The sequence below is a fragment of the Seriola aureovittata genome, chromosome 3 (assembly GCF_021018895.1).
Source record: "Seriola aureovittata isolate HTS-2021-v1 ecotype China chromosome 3, ASM2101889v1, whole genome shotgun sequence".
Taxonomy (NCBI): Eukaryota; Metazoa; Chordata; class Actinopteri; order Carangiformes; family Carangidae; genus Seriola; species Seriola aureovittata.
The window spans coordinates 25062146-25081641 of NC_079366.1; the positions used below are offsets into that span (position 1 = coordinate 25062146).

The 19496-nt window shown below is 34.2% G+C and overlaps 1 protein-coding gene across 1 annotated transcript; it reads left to right on the plus strand.

The window, feature by feature from the left end:
- Nucleotides 1-324: 324 nt before the first annotated feature.
- On the plus strand, nucleotides 325-5443 carry LOC130166170 (cytochrome P450 3A40). Its single transcript, XM_056371560.1, has 13 exons — nucleotides 325-480; nucleotides 616-709; nucleotides 1806-1858; nucleotides 2056-2155; nucleotides 2261-2374; nucleotides 2841-2929; nucleotides 3048-3196; nucleotides 3417-3544; nucleotides 3630-3696; nucleotides 3784-3944; nucleotides 4352-4578; nucleotides 4714-4876; nucleotides 5119-5443. Exons 1-13 carry the CDS (start codon nucleotides 410-412, stop codon nucleotides 5206-5208), a joined length of 1506 nt encoding a protein of 501 aa, XP_056227535.1. The 5' UTR covers nucleotides 325-409; the 3' UTR covers nucleotides 5209-5443.
- Nucleotides 5444-19496: the final 14053 nt, after the last annotated feature.

The following is a 19496-nucleotide window of genomic DNA, read 5'->3' on the forward strand; positions in this document are numbered from 1 at the left end:
ATCCTACACACAACAGCGAAAACATAAAATTAGTGTTTCATGGTAGGACTTTGTTTTTCTTTTGTCCACTTGAACCAGGAAATATAGCGTGAGCCAAGAAGAAACTACAAGCAGTTTTCCTGAACTTTGTGCGACTTCTTTCTTTCTTAACACAAGCAGTATAACAATTGAGGCCACACGATTGCAGCGCCACAGATGACAACGCTAACACTAATGATTATTATAAATTTCTCTCCCTCTCTCTCTGTCGATCATTCATCTGATGTCTCTGGCTGCTGCCATTGGTTGAACTCTCACTCACTTGCCTTACTTATGCAACAGGTCGGTGCAGCAGGACATAAAAGCCTCTGGTCGTGATTGGTTTCGGGAGAAACTAGTTCTACCTCTGACAGAGAGGCAGGGTGAAGAGATGGGCTACTTTCTCTATTTCTCCGCTGAGACATGGACCCTCTTGGTTGCTCTCATCACATTGATACTTGTGTAAGTGTCCAAGTATATTTGTACATGTTGTACATGTTTTTGCAAGTTTATATGATGAAAATCTCTTCTCTTCTCTTCTCTTCTCTTCTCTTCTTCTCTTCTCTTCTCTTCTCTTCTCTATTTTGTTTTTCACAGGTATGCCTATTGGCCATATGGAACATTTAAAAGAATGGGCATCCCTGGTCCCACACCTGTCCCTTTTTTCGGCACTATGCTGGCATATAGAAAGGTTGGTAAATATAATTTTTGCAGAGGCAAGAGTAACCCACAGCATACACTCAGTTGGCAGTTTATTAGGCACACCTAGCTAAAACTAATGCAGTCTAATACAACAGTCCTGCAGTAAATCCTACCTTCATGTTGCCGTAGTTTGTGGTGCTGTTGAACTGTATTACATCATACAGAGAGGTCTTTCTTTTATTCAGCCTACCCTCAATACAAGTCAACGGCACCACAAACCTGTAGCCTGTAAAATGACTATAAACTTTCAAACAAATGGAATATTAAAACCTTAACAAAGGAGGAATTATTACGAGACTGTACACATTAGTGTTAGCCATATGTACATGACTCAGCAAGGCAAATACTGGTATGATAGAACACCAAATAGGAACATTAAATGTGTTTGTTATATTAATGTTTCTGGTCTATGTGTAGTGGTTTTGTATAGTAAGTTTGAGGCATAATGTTGAACTGAGCTGCTCTATAGCTATCTAAACTATGCTTGCTGACAACATGGAATGCCCCTTTGGTTATTTTTTGGTTATAATAACTAGTCACTAGTCAGCAATCATTACACGTACCATGGGGTTTTTACAGTACATATACCATAGGAGGTGTATTTGCAGAGTTTAGCTCTCTAAGAAGACAGTGCATAATCTGTCACACAATTCTACAGCCTTTAAGGATTGCTTCAAAAGTCTTTTCCTTAGCTGGGCTCATTAATAGGTGAATGGAGGTGGTGATGGTGAAAAAAAACATTTTTCAAAAATTCAACAGTGGCCGCACTTTTCAGAAACAACATCCTTTTGACTCAGACATAAAGAAAGTTACAGTAGGAAATACAACTGAAATATATGGTAGAAATTTGTTCACGATGAAAGTTAAGAATTAAGAGGGGAAAGAAAGCCTTAAATGCCTTAAATTCTTTCTATGTAGATTTAAATATCTCAGCTGTATTATTGAATTTTAAGAATTAAAAATGCAGGTATCAGAGCTGGATTTTAAATTGTAAAAACTGCTGAATTTTATTTTATTATTGATAGTGATTTACATATTTGAATATATTGTACAAGTATCTCTTTCATTTATTATTATCTACCTAGGGATTCACTGAATTTGACACAGAGTGCTTCAAGAAATATGGGAAAACATGGGGGTAAGTCTGCATGTATACATGTAAACAGTATTATGTCTACAGAGTGTTTATGCATGTTTAGAAGATATTTCTGTTTGTTGTCCTTAGAGGTGCTTGTATGTCTGAAATGGAAATTAAAAAATAAAACGAGAATGAAAATCTCACCTGGGTTTTAATATCTTTATATTCATATTCTGCTCTTTTGTTATCACATTTAGCATTTTTGATGGTCGTCAGCCTGTGCTGTGTATCACGGACCCTGCCATGATAAAAACTGTTCTGATAAAGGAGTGTTACTCTCTCTTCACCAACCGCAGAGTACGCGCACACACACACGCTATGTAACCCGTTCACTCATTATGATTGCTGCTTTTTAGTTGAAGTCTCATCCTCATCGGCAGATGTTTTCTAACTCTAATACAGAACTTCCGTCTGAATGGCCAATTGTACGACGCTGTGTCCATCGCTGAAGATGATCAGTGGAGGAGGATTCGCAGTGTCCTCTCTCCCTCCTTCACCTCAGGAAGACTGAAAGAGGTAAGACCCTCTACTCCTCTTTGCCTCCTCTGGCTTCTGTTGCAGGTTCAGCATAATATATTTTTCTATCAAGCTCTGAGCTGTTACTTAAGTCGATTCTTTCTACAGCCGAGGTTCCCAACCTGTTTGGTTTGTGACACCTTAAAATGAAGCCATGCCTACTTTTGAGCCCTTATAGATAGATATAGATTATATCTATAGATGTAGTTGTCATCAGTTCAACCAAAACATGTTTTCCCTCTTGGACTGCGTCATTTTTAGGATTTTTAGAGGCCTAAATTATCCTTTTTGTCCACTTGAGACTCCCACACTCATCCTGGAAACTATTTTTGGGGTTTTGACCCCTACATAGGTAAATACTGATCTAGAGGAAGCACAAACAGAAACAGCAGGAACTCTGTGCCGGTGTAGTATTTCAACAAGTCAATGTGTGACTGTTTTTTCTCTCCATCTGTCTGTGCCTCAGATGTTTGACATAATGAAGCGGCACTCTGCTAACCTGGTCAGCAGCATGAATAAGACGGCAGAGAAGGATGAGCCCTTAGAGCTGAAGGAGTAAGAACACTCACTACTCCAACTGCATTCATTTGAAATGGTCCCAGAAAATGCATCACATCAGCTATTTGTAAGCTTGAAAGGATGAGAATATCTGATGGGTTTGTGTGTTCTTTAGGTTCTTTGGACCGTACAGTATGGATGTCGTAACCAGCACAGCATTCAGTGTAGACATAGACTCGCTCAACAACCCCTCAGATCCCTTTGTCACTAACATCAAGAAGATGCTGAAGTTTGACCTTTTAAACCCTCTCTTACTCATTGTTGGTAAGGTGTTCATTTTACTTTTGTAAAATACAGCTAATTATAAATTTGTCCTTTCCTGGCTGGTAAAGCAAAAACATCTGTGTTAGGTAACTTACTGTGAATGTTTACAGTCAGTTCATTAACTGTCTTTCTTGGCTTTTACAGTTTCAAATTCAACTTAAACTCAAAATAACTTTTTATTGGTTAGGAACTAAATACATTTCATTCTATATATTTTCAGCCTTCTTCCCCTTCATGGGTCCTCTATTTGAAAAGTTAGAGTTTTCCTTTTTCCCTGCCTCTGTCACGGACTTCTTTTACGCTTCGCTGCAGAAGATCAAGTCTAATCGAGAGACCAGCAAGCTAAAGGTATGTATGTATGTATGTATGTATGTATGTATGTATCAGCAGATTCAGAAATATTATCAAATTCCTCATAGATGTCTGCTTTCAGAGTCGTGTGGATTTCCTTCAGCTGATGATTGACTCCCAGAAAAACCAGGGGGGAGAAGAGGATAAGGGTGATAAACACTCACACAGCCATCTGCATACATATGAAAGCTCAAAGTGAAGCTATTCTAAATCACAACTCCTTTCTATCTCCTCAGGTTTAAATGATCATGAAATCCTCTCTCAAGCCATGATTTTCATCTTTGCTGGATACGAAACAAGCAGCAGCTCTATGACTTTCCTGGCTTACAATCTGGCGAGAAACCCTCATGTCATGAAACGGCTGCAGGAGGAGATTGACTCTACTTTCCCTAACAAGGTACGTAGGAAGTGAGGAGGGGACAAAGTTCAAGGTAGCAGAGAGTAATTAATTCAAAGCTACCTTCATTGTTTTTTGGCCACTTGGGGGCAGAGGAACACCATAACAAGCTGACGAACATGTTGACCTCACATCTTTAAAAATTGTTATGGCTAATGTGTTGGTAAACAATTGCAAAATTGCAACATGGAAGAACAGTCAGTAAATTAAAGATTATGGTATGGTACAATTTGTAGTCACACCATAGTAGTAGTATTATAATTTTACAGGCTATATATGCAGCAGTATCTTGTCAACCATCAGTGTATCTATTCAGCATTTACCTGAGAGAGCAGTGGTCTGCGTTTGAGTGTCATGAGTAAGAATTCATTATAGTCATGTATATATGTGTCTGTGTTTTTGTGTAGGCTCCTGTTGATTATCAGGCACTGATGCAGATGGAGTATTTGGACAGTGTCATCAATGAGTCTCTCCGACTGTACCCCATTGCCCCACGCCTGGAGCGTGTGGCCAAAGCATCTGTTGAGATAAATGGCCTTGTAATTCCAAAAGATATGGTTGTCTTGGTCCCCACGTGGCCCCTGCACCGGGACCCCGATCTGTGGCCTGAACCGGAGGAGTTCAAACCTGAGAGGTATAAGAAGGATTTATACATTAAAATTTGCCAAAACAGCCAGTAAATGCTAAGAACTTCCTCAGAGAGGACCTGAGCTCTGCAGATGATTGCCTAATTTCTGTTCATTAATATTTGTCTGTATGTTTACCTCAGGTTCAGCAAGGAAAACAAGGAGACTATTGACCCCTACACATACATGCCTTTCGGAGCAGGGCCTAGGAACTGCATTGGGATGCGATTTGCTCTGGTGATGATGAAACTTGCAATGGTGGAGATTCTCCAGAGGCACAGCTTCGCTGTGTGTAAGGAGACAGAGGTGAGACAACAGATGTTCATCTTTACACACTGCATGTTATTGTTTTTTTATGGTGTATGAGTAATCTTATTGATAATCTTGATATATTTATGAAATTAAATTTCTTGTCTGTCAGTCTAAACATCAAAAGATGACACAACAGATTGATTTGTAAACATTTAATATATTACTGAAACTGAGCTAAAATGTCCAATACCAAATTTAATTCTATTTCTTTCTCTCTTTACAAAATTTCCTGCCAGATCCCCTTAGAAATGGACATCCAGGGTCTGATTTCGCCGAAACGACCAATCAAACTGAAGCTGGTGCCACGTTCCGAAACCTCCAGCTAAAAACCAACAAGATGAAAGATTGTCATTTTTAACATTTTACTTGTGTTGTATACTGACTTATCATGTCTGATTTGAACTAACCAAACACATTGTACAATTCTGTGTACCTCTGGAGCCGTTGCTTCTCTTTTTTGTTCCTGTTAAAGTGTCTTTCTTATCAATAATCAGCCTAAACTCTGAAAAAGCTATCTATCTATATTTTTAAGCCTGTGTTGATAATAAAGCATAGTATGGATTTTTCTCCTGTTATTCTTACATGTAAGTTAATTGCTGTTATAGCAACATGCAAATTGTAGGTGTTGCAAGTGATTAAAATGTGGCTATATAATAAGTAGTATGACATAGACCTTTAGATACAGACAGAGAAGTTTTAAAAATATGAGGACTGTTTCTTCACTAGTAAGTTAAACATATAGAGCATGTCGGCTGTCTGAAGTATGGGCTCATGTCATGTGGACAAAATAGCATCTTACAATATACTACTAGCCACCACGGATAGATTATTGATTGAGTAAACTGGGCACAGGCGCAGGGGCCAAAGGAGACAGGGGGCTCCTGGAGCAGGTGAAGTGTTTGTCAAACAACTACAAAGAAACACAAAATATAATAAAATAAAACATAAACATAAAATAGCAACAAAGAAAAAGATGAAAAATGAGCGCAAGGAAACATAAAACGGCTAAGAGTTGTAAAATAAGTACAAAGAGATGGAAAAATTACAACAGTCACTAAACAAGTAGACACAAAATCACAATAAAGACATGCTAAATGACCAGCTTGACAAAGAATGAGCAAAAATATGAAAAAAAAACATTAAAAAAAGACACTAGTAAGTAACTTCAGTGATGCAAGACTACTAAAACACACAAAACAACCAAAAGGAGATGCAAAACAACTGAATCCAGACGCACAAAGACATGCAAAACGACCAAAAAGAGTGTGTTTTCAGTCTGTGGTGGGGAACATTTTACACATATACACTGTAAATGTTCTTACTAGTGCTAACTTACTAGCACTTAGCAGCCCATTGACTCATAATCTGTCCATGAATGCCAAACATCAGCAATACTCACTATGGTCTCAAGGGTTACCTATACAGGTAAATCGTAGGAGTTAAAACAACACTTCACCAATGAGCAAAAGTTTTACAAAAGCAAGTAACATTTGGTGCAGGCTGATTGCACTGACTTTTACTATATTCTGCAGGTGTTGTTATTTCTCTCCACCTTTGTACATAATGTGGGACTTGAATTTATTTTAAATTTCCAATTTCTGATTAAACAATACTCTTAAAGGTGAGCCAGGTTCATCGAGATATCACCCAGACAATAAGTTAATTTTTGACCAGATGTTTCTGTGATAAAGTGCATGAAGTTGCACTATATGTGCAGTATTACTGTGTGTTTATGTAACTTATCTCCCTTTTTTAGTTTTATTTCCCAGCAGCGCACTCCAGTGGATGGTCTGTTCAGTTTTTGTTCGTTTATTGCCCATGTGCTCCCGCTCCTTCATAGATCCATTATCCAAGTTTTTGAACCATCTTGTTCTTTCCATGTTTATAAACAGAGGGTAGAGATAAAAAAAAAAGAAAGAACTAAAGAAAAAAATTTGAGGTGGGCAAACCAGCTTCACTGCAGACACCACATGTTCTCCGGGTTGGGATCAGGGAAATGCCACCATAAACAGGTTGCTGAAAATAGCTAGAATCTGTGATATTAAACCAAACCTGTCGTGTAATTGGACCGTTTTTATTTATCATTATTAACTGTAGCATAATATACTACATAATGAAATATAATCTCTACGCATACAGTGCTGTATATGTTTTCAGTGGTTATAAATTGTGTGATTTATTATCTTAACATATTTTGAGACTGGGCTACACGTTCTTGTATTTTTTTTGCTCAATTAACAGAACTTTGTGAACTGATTTAAACTTATTCAGAAATACATACAGAAAGACAATGAAGTGAAGGACTGTAATAAATGAACAGTTTTGAAAAACACCACAGGACAGCATAAATCTCGAGATACTACTGAACTCAGCCTCCTGTTTCCTGGTGTGACGACATGAACTGTAGCCTATCGACTGAGGCCTCCAGATGTTGCATTCAGGGAACAGAATTTGTAGCCATGTCTCGCTGATGGCATGTTGTAGATGGGTGATAAATTGAAGGAAAAACCTGAATAAATGAGTGGAAAAATATGTATATAATATAAGAAATGCATATTTCAAATTTCAATAGGAACAGTGAATTAAGTGACATCTGCATTTAGATCCGTGGGAATGACATCATTAAATATGATCAGAAATTGTGGTCAACAGCGCACATTTGATGACAGTGATGAACATCATACTATATTAAGGCATATAGTATGGCATAAAAATGCAAAAAAACGTCATAGTATACTATGGCATAAAACGTGAAAAAAACATTACTGTATTTTAAGGCATAAAAGGTCATAAAAACATCATAGTATGGCAAGGCGTGAGACGAAATGATATAATTTAGCATAAAAATACCAAAAAGCGTCTTAGTATAGTATGGCATTAAACGTCAAAAAAACATTATTGTATATTAAGGCATAAAAGGTGATAAAAACGTCACAGTATGGTCAGGCATCAAACAAGATAGTATAGTAAGGCATAAAAATGCCAAAAAACATGAAAGTATAGTATGGCATAAAAATGCAAAAAAACGTCATAGTATACTATGGCATAAAACGTCAAAAATACATCATACTATATTAAGGCATAAAAGGTCATAAAAATGTCATAGTATGGTTGGGCATCAAACAAGATAGTAGAGTGAGGCATAAAAATAACGAAAAATATGAAAGTATAGTATGGCATAAAAATGCAAAAAAACGTCATAGTATACTATGGCATAAAACGTCAAAAAATGTCATACTATATTAAGGCATAAAAGGTCATAAAAATGTCATAGTATGGTCAGGCATCAAACAAGATAGTAGAGTGAGGCATAAAAATGCCAAAAAACATGAAAGTATAGTATGGCATAAAAATGCAAAAAAACGTCATAGTATACTATGGCATAAAACGTGAAAAAAACATTACCGTATATTAAGGCATAAAAGGTCATAAAAACGTCATATTATGGCAAGACGTGAAAGGAAATGATATAATTAAGCATGAAAATACCAAAAAGTGTCTTAGTATAGTGTGGCATAAAACGTAAAAAAACATCATACTATATTAAGGCATAAAAGGTCATAAAAACATAATAGTATGGTTGGGCATCAACCAAGATAATATAGTGAGGCATAAAAATGACAAAAAACATGAAAGTATAGTATGGCATAAAAATGCAAAAAAACGTCATAGTATACTATGGCATAAAACGTGAAAAAAAACACTACTGTATATTAAGGCATAAAGGGTCATAAAAACATCATAGAATGGTCAGGCATCAGACAGGATATTATATTAAGGCATAAAAATGACAAAAAATATGAAAGTATAGTATGGCATAAAAATGCAAAAAAACGTCATAGTATACTATGGCATAAAACGTCAAAAAAACGTCATACTATATTAAGGCATAAAAGGTGATAAAAACGTCACAGTATGGTCAGGCATCAAACAAGATAGTATAGTAAGGCATAAAAATGCCAAAAAACATGAAAGTATAGTATGGCATAAAAATACAAAAAAACGTCATAGTATACTATGGCATAAAACGTCAAAAATACATCATACTATATTAAGGCATAAAAGGTCATAAAAACGTCAGAGTATGGCAAGGCATGAGACGAAACGATATAATTAAGCATAAAAATACCATAAAAGCATCTTAGAATGATATGGCATAAAACGTCAAAAAAACGTCATACTATATTAAGGCATAAAAGGTCATAAAAACGTCATAGTATGGTCAGGCATCAAACAAGATAATATAGTGAGGCATAAAAATGACAAAAAACATGAAAGTATAGTATGGCATAAAACGTGAAAAAAACATTACTGTATTTTAAGGCATAAAAGGTCATAAAAACGTCAGAGTATGGCAAGGCATGAGACGAAACGATATAATTAAGCATAAAAATACCATAAAAGCATCTTAGAATGATATGGCATAAAACGTCAAAAAAACGTCATACTATATTAAGGCATAAAAGGTCATAAAAACGTCATAGTATGGTCAGGCATCAAACAAGATAGTAGAGTGAGGCATAAAAAGGCCAAAAATAATGAAAGTATAGTATGGCATAAAAATGCAAAAAACGTCATAGTATACTATGGCATAAAACGTGAAAAAAACATTACTGTATATTAAGGCATAAAAGGTCATAAAAACATAATAGAATGGTCAGGCATCAGACAGAATATTATATTAAGGCATAAAAATGCCAAAAAACATGAAAGTAAAGTATGGCATAAAAATGCCAAAAAACATTATACTATATTAAGGCATAAAAGGTCATAAAAACGTCATAGTATGGTCAGGCATCAAACTAGATAGTAGAGTGAGGCATAAAAATAACAAAAAATATGAAAGTATAGTATGGCATAAAAATGCAAAAAAACGTCATAGTATACTATGGCATAAAACGTCAAAAAAACAGTATTGTATATTAAGGCATAAAAGGTCATAAAAACATCATAATATGGCAAAGCATGAGATCAAATGATATAATTAAGCATTAATATACCAAAAAGTGTCTTAGAATAGTATGGCATAAAACGTAAAAATAAATCATACTATATTAAGGCATAAAAGGTCATAAAAATGTCATAGTATGGTTGGGCATCAAACAAGATGGTAGAGTGAGGCATAAAAATGCCAAAAAAATGAAAGTATAGTATAGCATAAAAATGCTAAAAAACGTCATAGTATACTATGGCATAAAACGTCAAAAAAACATCATACTATATTAAGGCATAGAAGGTCATAAAAACATAATAGAATGGTAAGGCATCAACCAAGATAATATAGTGAGGCATAAAAATGACAAAAAACATGAAAGTATAGTATGGCATAAAAATGCAAAAAAACGTCATAGTATACTATGGCATAAAACGTCAAAAAAAAACATTATTGTATATTAAGGCATAAAAGGTCATAAAAACATCATAGTATGGCAATGCATAAGCCAAAATAATATAATTAAGCATAAAAATGCCAAAAAGCGTCTTAGAATAGTATGACATAAAACGTCCAAAAAATGTCATACTATATTAAGGCATAAAAGATCATAAAAACGTCATAGTATGGTCAGGCATCAATCATCATTTTTAGTAACGCTTAAAAGTGATTAAAGATCCGGCGTCGAGTGGCACAGTCGGTTGAGCAGGTGCCCTCATATGTAGAGGCTACAGTCCTTTTGCAGTCTGCCCCGGTTCGAATCCCGCACGGGACGTCCCTTTACTGCATGTCATTCCCCCTCTCTCTGCCTCCCCATTTCCTGTCTCTCTCCACTGTGCTATCATAAAGGCATAAAAAGCCTAAAAAATATATACTTTAAAAAAAAATGCCAAAAAACATCAAAGTATAGTATGATATAAAAATGCCAAAAAACGCAATTATATACATACCCTTAAAAACGGATAAATTTCAGTACATTCATGCTAGTTATTGCCCCTTGACAAACAAAAGACACAAGTTGAGTAGCTCAGTTGGATCAACATCCGCTCCATGTGTAGAGGCTACAGTACTTTTGCAATCGGCCCCGGTTCGAATCCCGCATCGGACAAGCCCTAAGCTGCATGTCATTCCCCCTCTCTCTGCCTCCCCATTTCGTGTCTCTCTCTACTTCACTATCAATAAAGACACAAAAAGCCCCCCAAAATATAAATAAATAAAACGTGATAGACGCATGAGACGAAATAATATAATTAAGCATAAAAATGCCAAAAAGCACCTAAGTATAGCATGGCATAAAAATGCAAAAAAACGTCATAGTATACTATGGCATAAAACGTCAAAAAAACGTCATAATATACTATGGCATAAAACGTCAAAAAAAAACATTATTGTATATTAAGGCATAAAAGGTCATGAAAACATCAAAGTATGGCAATGCATAAGCCAAAATAATATAATTAAGCATAAAAATGCCAAAAAGCGTCTTAGAATAGTATGGCATAAAACGTCAAAAAAACATCATACTATATTAAGGCATAAAAGGTCATAAAAACGTCATAGTATGGTCAGGCATCAAATAAGATAATATAGTGAGGCATGAAAATGACAAAAAACATGAAAGTATAGTATGGCATAAAAATGCAAAAAAAACCGTCATAGTATACTATGGCATAAAACGTCAAAAAAACGTCATACTATATTAAGGCATAAAAGGTCATAAAAATGTCATAGTATGGTTGGGCATCAAACAAGATAGTATAGTGAGGCATAACAATGACAAAAAACATGAAAGTATAGTATGGCATAAAAATGCAAAAAAATGTCATAGTATACTATGGCATAAAACGTGAAAAAAAACACTACTGTATATTAAGGCATAAAGGGTCATAAAAACATCATAGAATGGTCAGGCATCAGACAGGATATTATATTAAGGCATAAAAATGCCAAAAAAATGAAAGTATAGTATGGCATAAAAATGCAAAAAAACGTCATAGTATACTATGGCATAAAACGTCAAAAAAACGTCATACTATATTAAGGCATAAAAGGTCATAAAAACGTCATAGTATGGTCAGGCATCAAACAAGATAATATAGTGAGGCATAAAAATGCAAAAAAATGTCATAGTATACTATGGCATAAAAATGCAAAAAAACGTCATAGTATACTATGGCATAAAACGTGAAAAAAACACTACTGTATATTAAGGCATAAAGGGTCATAAAAACATCATAGAATGGTCAGGCATCAGACAGGATATTATATTAAGGCATAAAAATGCCAAAAAAATGAAAGTATAGTATGGCATAAAAATGCAAAAAAACGTCATAGTATACTATGGCATAAAACGTGAAAAAAACACTACTGTATATTAAGGCATAAAAGGTCATAAAAACATCATAGAATGGTCAGGCATCAGACAGGATATTATATTAAGGCATAAAAATGCCAAAAAAATGAAAGTATAGTATGGCATAAAAATGCAAAAAAACGTCATAGTATACTATGGCATAAAACGTGAAAAAAACACTACTGTATATTAAGGCATAAAAGGTCATAAAAACGTCACAGTATGGTCAGGCATCAAACAAGATAGTAGAGTGAGGCATAAAAATAACAAAAAATATGAAAGTATAGTATGGCATAAAAATGCAAAAAAACGTCATAGTATACTATGGCATAAAACGTCAAAAAAACGTCATACTATATTAAGGCATAAAAGGTCATAAAAACGTCATAGTATGGTCAGGCATCAAACAAGATAATATAGTGAGGCATAAAAATGCCAAAAAAATGAAAGTATAGTATAGCATAAAAATGCAAAAAAACGTCATAGTATACTATGGCATAAAACGTCAAAAAAACATCATACTATATTAAGGCATAGAAGGTCATAAAAACATAATAGAATGGTAAGGCATCAACCAAGATAATATAGTGAGGCATAAAAATGACAAAAAACATGAAAGTATAGTATGGCATAAAAATGCAAAAAAACGTCATAGTATACTATGGCATAAAACGTCAAAAAAACGTCATACTATATTAAGGCATAAAAGGTCATAAAAACATCATAGTATGGCAATGCATAAGCCAAAATAATATAATTAAGCATAAAAATGCCAAAAAGCGTCTTAGAATAGTATGACATAAAACGTCCAAAAAATGTCATACTATATTAAGGCATAAAAGATCATAAAAACGTCATAGTATGGTCAGGCATCAATCATCATTTTTAGTAACGCTTAAAAGTGATTAAAGATCCGGCGTCGAGTGGCACAGTCGGTTGAGCAGGTGCCCTCATATGTAGAGGCTACAGTCCTTTTGCAGTCTGCCCCGGTTCGAATCCCGCACGGGACGTCCCTTTACTGCATGTCATTCCCCCTCTCTCTGCCTCCCCATTTCCTGTCTCTCTCCACTGTGCTATCATAAAGGCATAAAAAGCCTAAAAAATATATACTTTAAAAAAAAATGCCAAAAAACATCAAAGTATAGTATGATATAAAAATGCCAAAAAACGCAATTATGTACATACCCTTAAAAACGGATAAATTTCAGTACATTCATGCTAGTTATTGCCCCTTGAAAACAAAAGACACAAGTTGAGTAGCTCAGTTGGATGAACATCCGCTCCATGTGTAGAGGCTACAGTACTTTTGCAGTCGGCCCCGGTTCGAATCCCGCATCGGACAAGCCCTAAGCTGCATGTCATTCCCCCTCTCTCTGCCTCCCCATTTCTTGTCTCTTTCTACTTCACTATCAATAAAGACACAAAAAGCCCCCCAAAATATAAATAAATAAAACGTGATAGACGCATGAGACGAAATAATATAATTAAGCATAAAAATGCCAAAAAGTACCTAAGTATAGCATGGTAGAACAATGCAAAAAAACCTCATAGTATAGTATGGCATAAAACGTGAAAAAAACATTATTGTATATTAAGGCATAAAAGGTCATGAAAACATCAAAGTATGGCAATGCATAAGCCAAAATAATATAATTAAGCATAAAAATGCCAAAAAGCGTCTTAGAATAGTATGGCATAAAACGTCAAAAAAACATCATACTATATTAAGGCATAAAAGGTCATAAAAACGTCATTGTATGGTCAGGCATCAAATAAGATAATATAGTGAGGCATGAAAATGACAAAAAACATGAAAGTATAGTATGGCATAAAAATGCAAAAAAAACCGTCATAGTATACTATGGCATAAAACGTCAAAAAAACGTCATACTATATTAAGGCATAAAAGGTCATAAAAACGTCATAGTATGGTCAGGCATCAAATAAGATAATATAGTGAGGCATGAAAATGACAAAAAACATGAAAGTATAGTATGGCATAAAAATGCAAAAAAACGTCATAGTATACTATGGCATAAAACGTCAAAAAAACGTCATACTATATTAAGGCATAAAAGGTCATAAAAACGTCATAGTATGGTCAGGCATCAAACAAGATAATATAGTGAGGCATAAAAATGACAAAAAACATGAAAGTATAGTATGGCATAAAAATGCAAAAAAACGTCATAGTATACTATGGCATAAAAGGTCAAAAATACATCATACTATATTAAGGCATAAAAGGTCATAAAAACATCATAGAATGGTCAGGCATCAGACAGGATATTATATTAAGGCATAAAAATGCCAAAAAAAATGAAAGTATAGTATGGCATAAAAATGCAAAAAAACGTCATAGTATACTATGGCATAAAACGTCAAAAAAACGTCATACTATATTAAGGCATAAAAGGTGATAAAAACGTCACAGTATGGTCAGGCATCAAACAAGATAGTATAGTAAGGCATAAAAATGCCAAAAAACATGAAAGTATAGTATGGCATAAAAATGCAAAAAAACGTCATAGTATACTATGGCATAAAACGTCAAAAAAACACTACTGTATATTAAGGCATAAAGGGTCATAAAAACATCATAGAATGGTCAGGCATCAGACAGGATATTATATTAAGGCATAAAAATGCCAAAAAAAATGAAAGTATAGTATGGCATAAAAATGCAAAAAAACGTCATAGTATACTATGGCATAAAACGTGAAAAAAACACTACTGTATATTAAGGCATAAAGGGTCATAAAAACATCATAGAATGGTCAGGCATCAGACAGGATATTATATTAAGGCATAAAAATGCCAAAAAAAATGAAAGTATAGTATGGCATAAAAATGCAAAAAAACGTCATAGTATACTATGGCATAAAACGTGAAAAAAACACTACTGTATATTAAGGCATAAAAGGTCATAAAAACGTCACAGTATGGTCAGGCATCAAACAAGATAGTAGAGTGAGGCATAAAAATAACAAAAAATATGAAAGTATAGTATGGCATAAAAATGCAAAAAAACGTCATAGTATACTATGGCATAAAACGTCAAAAAAACGTCATAGTATACTATGGCATAAAACGTCAAAAAAACGTCATACTATATTAAGGCATAAAAGGTCATAAAAACGTCATAGTATGGTCAGGCATCAAACAAGATAATATAGTGAGGCATAAAAATGACAAAAAACATGAAAGTATAGTATGGCATAAAAATGCAAAAAAACGTCATAGTATAGTATGGCATAAAACGTCAAAAAAAAACATTATTGTATATTAAGGCATAAAAGGTCATAAAAACATCATAGTATGGCAATGCATAAGCCAAAATAATATAATTAAGCATAAAAATGCCAAAAAGCGTCTTAGAATAGTATGACATAAAACGTCCAAAAAATGTCATACTATATTAAGGCATAAAAGATCATAAAAACGTCATAGTATGGTCAGGCATCAATCATCATTTTTAGTAACGCTTAAAAGTGATTAAAGATCCGGCGTCGAGTGGCACAGTCGGTTGAGCAGGTGCCCTCATATGTAGAGGCTACAGTCCTTTTGCAGTCTGCCCCGGTTCGAATCCCGCACGGGACGTCCCTTTACTGCATGTCATTCCCCCTCTCTCTGCCTCCCCATTTCCTGTCTCTCTCCACTGTGCTATCATAAAGGCATAAAAAGCCTAAAAAATATATACTTTAAAAAAAAAATGCCAAAAAACATCAAAGTATAGTATGATATAAAAATGCCAAAAAACGCAATTATGTACATACCCTTAAAAACAGATAGATTTCAGTACATTCATGCTACTTATTGCCCCTTGAAAACAAAAGACACAAGTTGAGTAGCTCAGTTGGATGAACATCCGCTCCATGTGTCGAGGCTAAAGTACTTTTGCAGTCGGCCCCGGTTCGAATCCCGCATCGGACAAGCCCTAAGCTGCATGTCATTCCCCCTCTCTCTGCCTCCCCATTTCTTGTCTCTTTCTACTTCACTATCAATAAAGACACAAAAAGCCCCCCAAAATATAAATAAATAAAACGTGATAGACGCATGAGACGAAATAATATAATTAAGCATAAAAATGCCAAAAAGCACCTAAGTATAGCATGGTAGAACAATGCAAAAAAACCTCATAGTATAGTATGGCATAAAACGTGAAAAAAACATTATTGTATATTAAGGCATAAAAGGTCATGAAAACATCAAAGTATGGCAATGCATAAGCCAAAATAATATAATTAAGCATAAAAATGCCAAAAAGCGTCTTAGAATAGTATGGCATAAAACGTCAAAAAAACATCATACTATATTAAGGCATAAAAGGTCATAAAAACGTCACAGTATGGTCAGGCATCAAACAAGATAGTAGAGTGAGGCATAAAAATAACAAAAAATATGAAAGTATAGTATGGCATAAAAATGCAAAAAAACGTCATAGTATACTGTGGCATAAAACGTCAAAAATACATCATACTATATTAAGGCATAAAAGGTCATAAAAATGTCATAGTATGGTCGGGCATCAAACAAGATAGTATAGTGAGGCATAAAAATGACAAAAAACATGAAAGTATAGTATGGCATAAAAATGCAAAAAAATGTCATAGTATACTATGGCATAAAACGTGAAAAAAACACTACTGTATATTAAGGCATAAAGGGTCATAAAAACATCATAGAATGGTCAGGCATCAGACAGGATATTATATTACGGCATAAAAATGCCAAAAAAAATGAAAGTATAGTATGGCATAAAAATGCAAAAAAACGTCATAGTATACTATGGCATAAAACGTGAAAAAAACACTACTGTATATTAAGGCATAAAGGGTCATAAAAACATCATAGAATGGTCAGGCATCAGACAGGATATTATATTAAGGCATAAAAATGCCAAAAAAAATGAAAGTATAGTATGGCATAAAAATGCAAAAAAACGTCATAGTATACTATGGCATAAAACGTCAAAAAAACACTACTGTATATTAAGGCATAAAGGGTCATAAAAACATCATAGTATGGTCAGGCATCAAACAAGATAATATAGTGAGGCATAAAAATGACAAAAAACATGAAAGTATAGTATGGCATAAAAATGCAAAAAAACGTCATAGTATACTATGGCATAAAACGTCAAAAAAACACTACTGTATATTAAGGCATAAAGGGTCATAAAAACATCATAGAATGGTCAGGCATCAGACAGGATATTATATTAAGGCATAAAAATGCCAAAAAAAATGAAAGTATAGTATGGCATAAAAATGCAAAAAAACGTCATAGTATACTATGGCATAAAACGTCAAAAAAACGTCATAGTATACTATGGCATAAAACGTCAAAAAAACATCATATTATATTAAGGCATAAAAGGTCATAAAAACGTCACAGTATGGTCAGGCATCAAACAAGATAGTAGAGTGAGGCATAAAAATAACAAAAAATATGAAAGTATAGTATGGCATAAAAATGCAAAAAAACGTCATAGTATACTATGGCATAAAACGTCAAAAAAACGTCATAATATACTATGGCATAAAACGTCAAAAAAAAACATTATTGTATATTAAGGCATAAAAGGTCATAAAAACATCATAGTATGGCAATGCATAAGCCAAAATAATATAATTAAGCATAAAAATGCCAAAAAGCGTCTTAGAATAGTATGACATAAAACGTCCAAAAAATGCCATACTATATCAAGGCATAAAAGATCATAAAAACGTCATAGTATGGTCAGGCATCAATCATCATGTTTAGTAACGCTTAAAAGTGGTTAAAGATCCAGCGTCGAGTGGCACAGTCGGTTGCGCAGTGGGCTCATATGTAGAGGCTACAGTCCTTTTGCAGTCTGCCCCGGTTCGAATCCCGCATGGGACGTCCCTTTACTGCATGTCATTCCCCCTCTCTCTGCCTCCCCATTTCCTGTCTCTCTCTCCACTGTGCTATCATAAAGGCATAAAAAGCCTAAAAAAAATATACTTTAAAAAAAAATGCCAAAAAACATCAAAGTATAGTATGATATAAAAATGCCAAAAAACGTAATTATGTACATACCCTTAAAAACAGATAAATTTCAGTACATTCATGCTAGTTATTGCCCATTGAAAACAAAAGACACAAGTTAAGTAGCTCAGTTGGATGAACATCCGCTCCATGTGTAGAGGCTACAGTACTTTTGCAATCGGCCCCGGTTCGAATCCCGCATCGGACAAGCCCTAAGCTGCATGTCATTCCCCCTCTCTCTGCCTCCCCATTTCTTGTCTCTCTCTACTTCACTATCAATAAAGGCACAAAAAGCCCCCCAAAAAATAAATAAATAAAACGTGATAGACGCATGAGACGAAATAATATAATTAAGCATAAAAATGCCAAAAAGCACCGAAGTATAGCATGGTAGAACAATGCAAAAAAACATGAAAGTATAGTATGGCATAAAAATGCAAAAAACGTCATAGTATACGATGGCATAAAACGTGAAAAAAAACATTACTTTATATTAAGGCATAGAAGGTCATAAAAACATCATAGTATGGCAAGGCGTCAGACGAAATGATATAATTAAGCATGAAAATACCAAAAAGTGTCTTAGTATAGTGTGGCATAAAACATAAAAAAACATCATACTATATTAAGGCATAAAAGGTCATAAAAATGTCATAGTATGGTTGGGCATCAAACAAGATAGTAGAGTCAGGCATAAAAATGCCAAAAATCATGAAAGTATAGTATGGCATAAAAATGCTAAAAAACGTCATAGTATACTATGGCATAAAAGGTCAAAAAAAATCATACTATATTAAGGCATAGAAGGTCATAAAAACATAATAGAATGGTCAGGCATCAACCAAGATAATATAGTGAGGCATAAAAATAACAAAAAACATGAAAGTATAGTATGGCATAAAAATGCAAAAAAACGTCATAGTATAATATGGCATAAAATTTGAAAAAAACAGTATTGTATATTAAGGCATAAAAGGTCATAAAAACATCATAATATGGCAAAAAACATGAAAGTATAGTATGGCATAAAAATGCAAAAAAACATCATAGTATAATATGGCATTAACTGAAAAAAAACATCATACTATATTAAGGCATTAAATGTTATAAGAACATCATATTATGGCAAAGCATGAGATCAAATGATATAATTAAGCATTAATATACCAAAAAGTGTCTTAGAATAGTATGGCATAAAACGTAAAAAAAAATCATACTATATTAAGGCATAAAAGGTCATAAAAATGTCATAGTATGGTTGGGCATCAAACAAGATAGTAGAGTCAGGCATAAAAATGCCAAAAACCGCCAAAGTA

Excerpts from the sequence above, each read along its gene's own strand:
- LOC130166170 (XM_056371560.1), top strand. The coding sequence starts at position 410 with ATGGGCTACTTTCTCTATTTCTCCGCTGAGACATGGACCCTCTTGGTT. Across the intron at positions 481-615 it reads CTCATCACATTGATACTTGT|GTATGCCTATTGGCCATATG; the intron begins GTAAGTGTCCAA and ends TGTTTTTCACAG. Across the intron at positions 3,697-3,783 it reads GGGGGGAGAAGAGGATAAGG|GTTTAAATGATCATGAAATC; the intron begins GTGATAAACACT and ends CTATCTCCTCAG.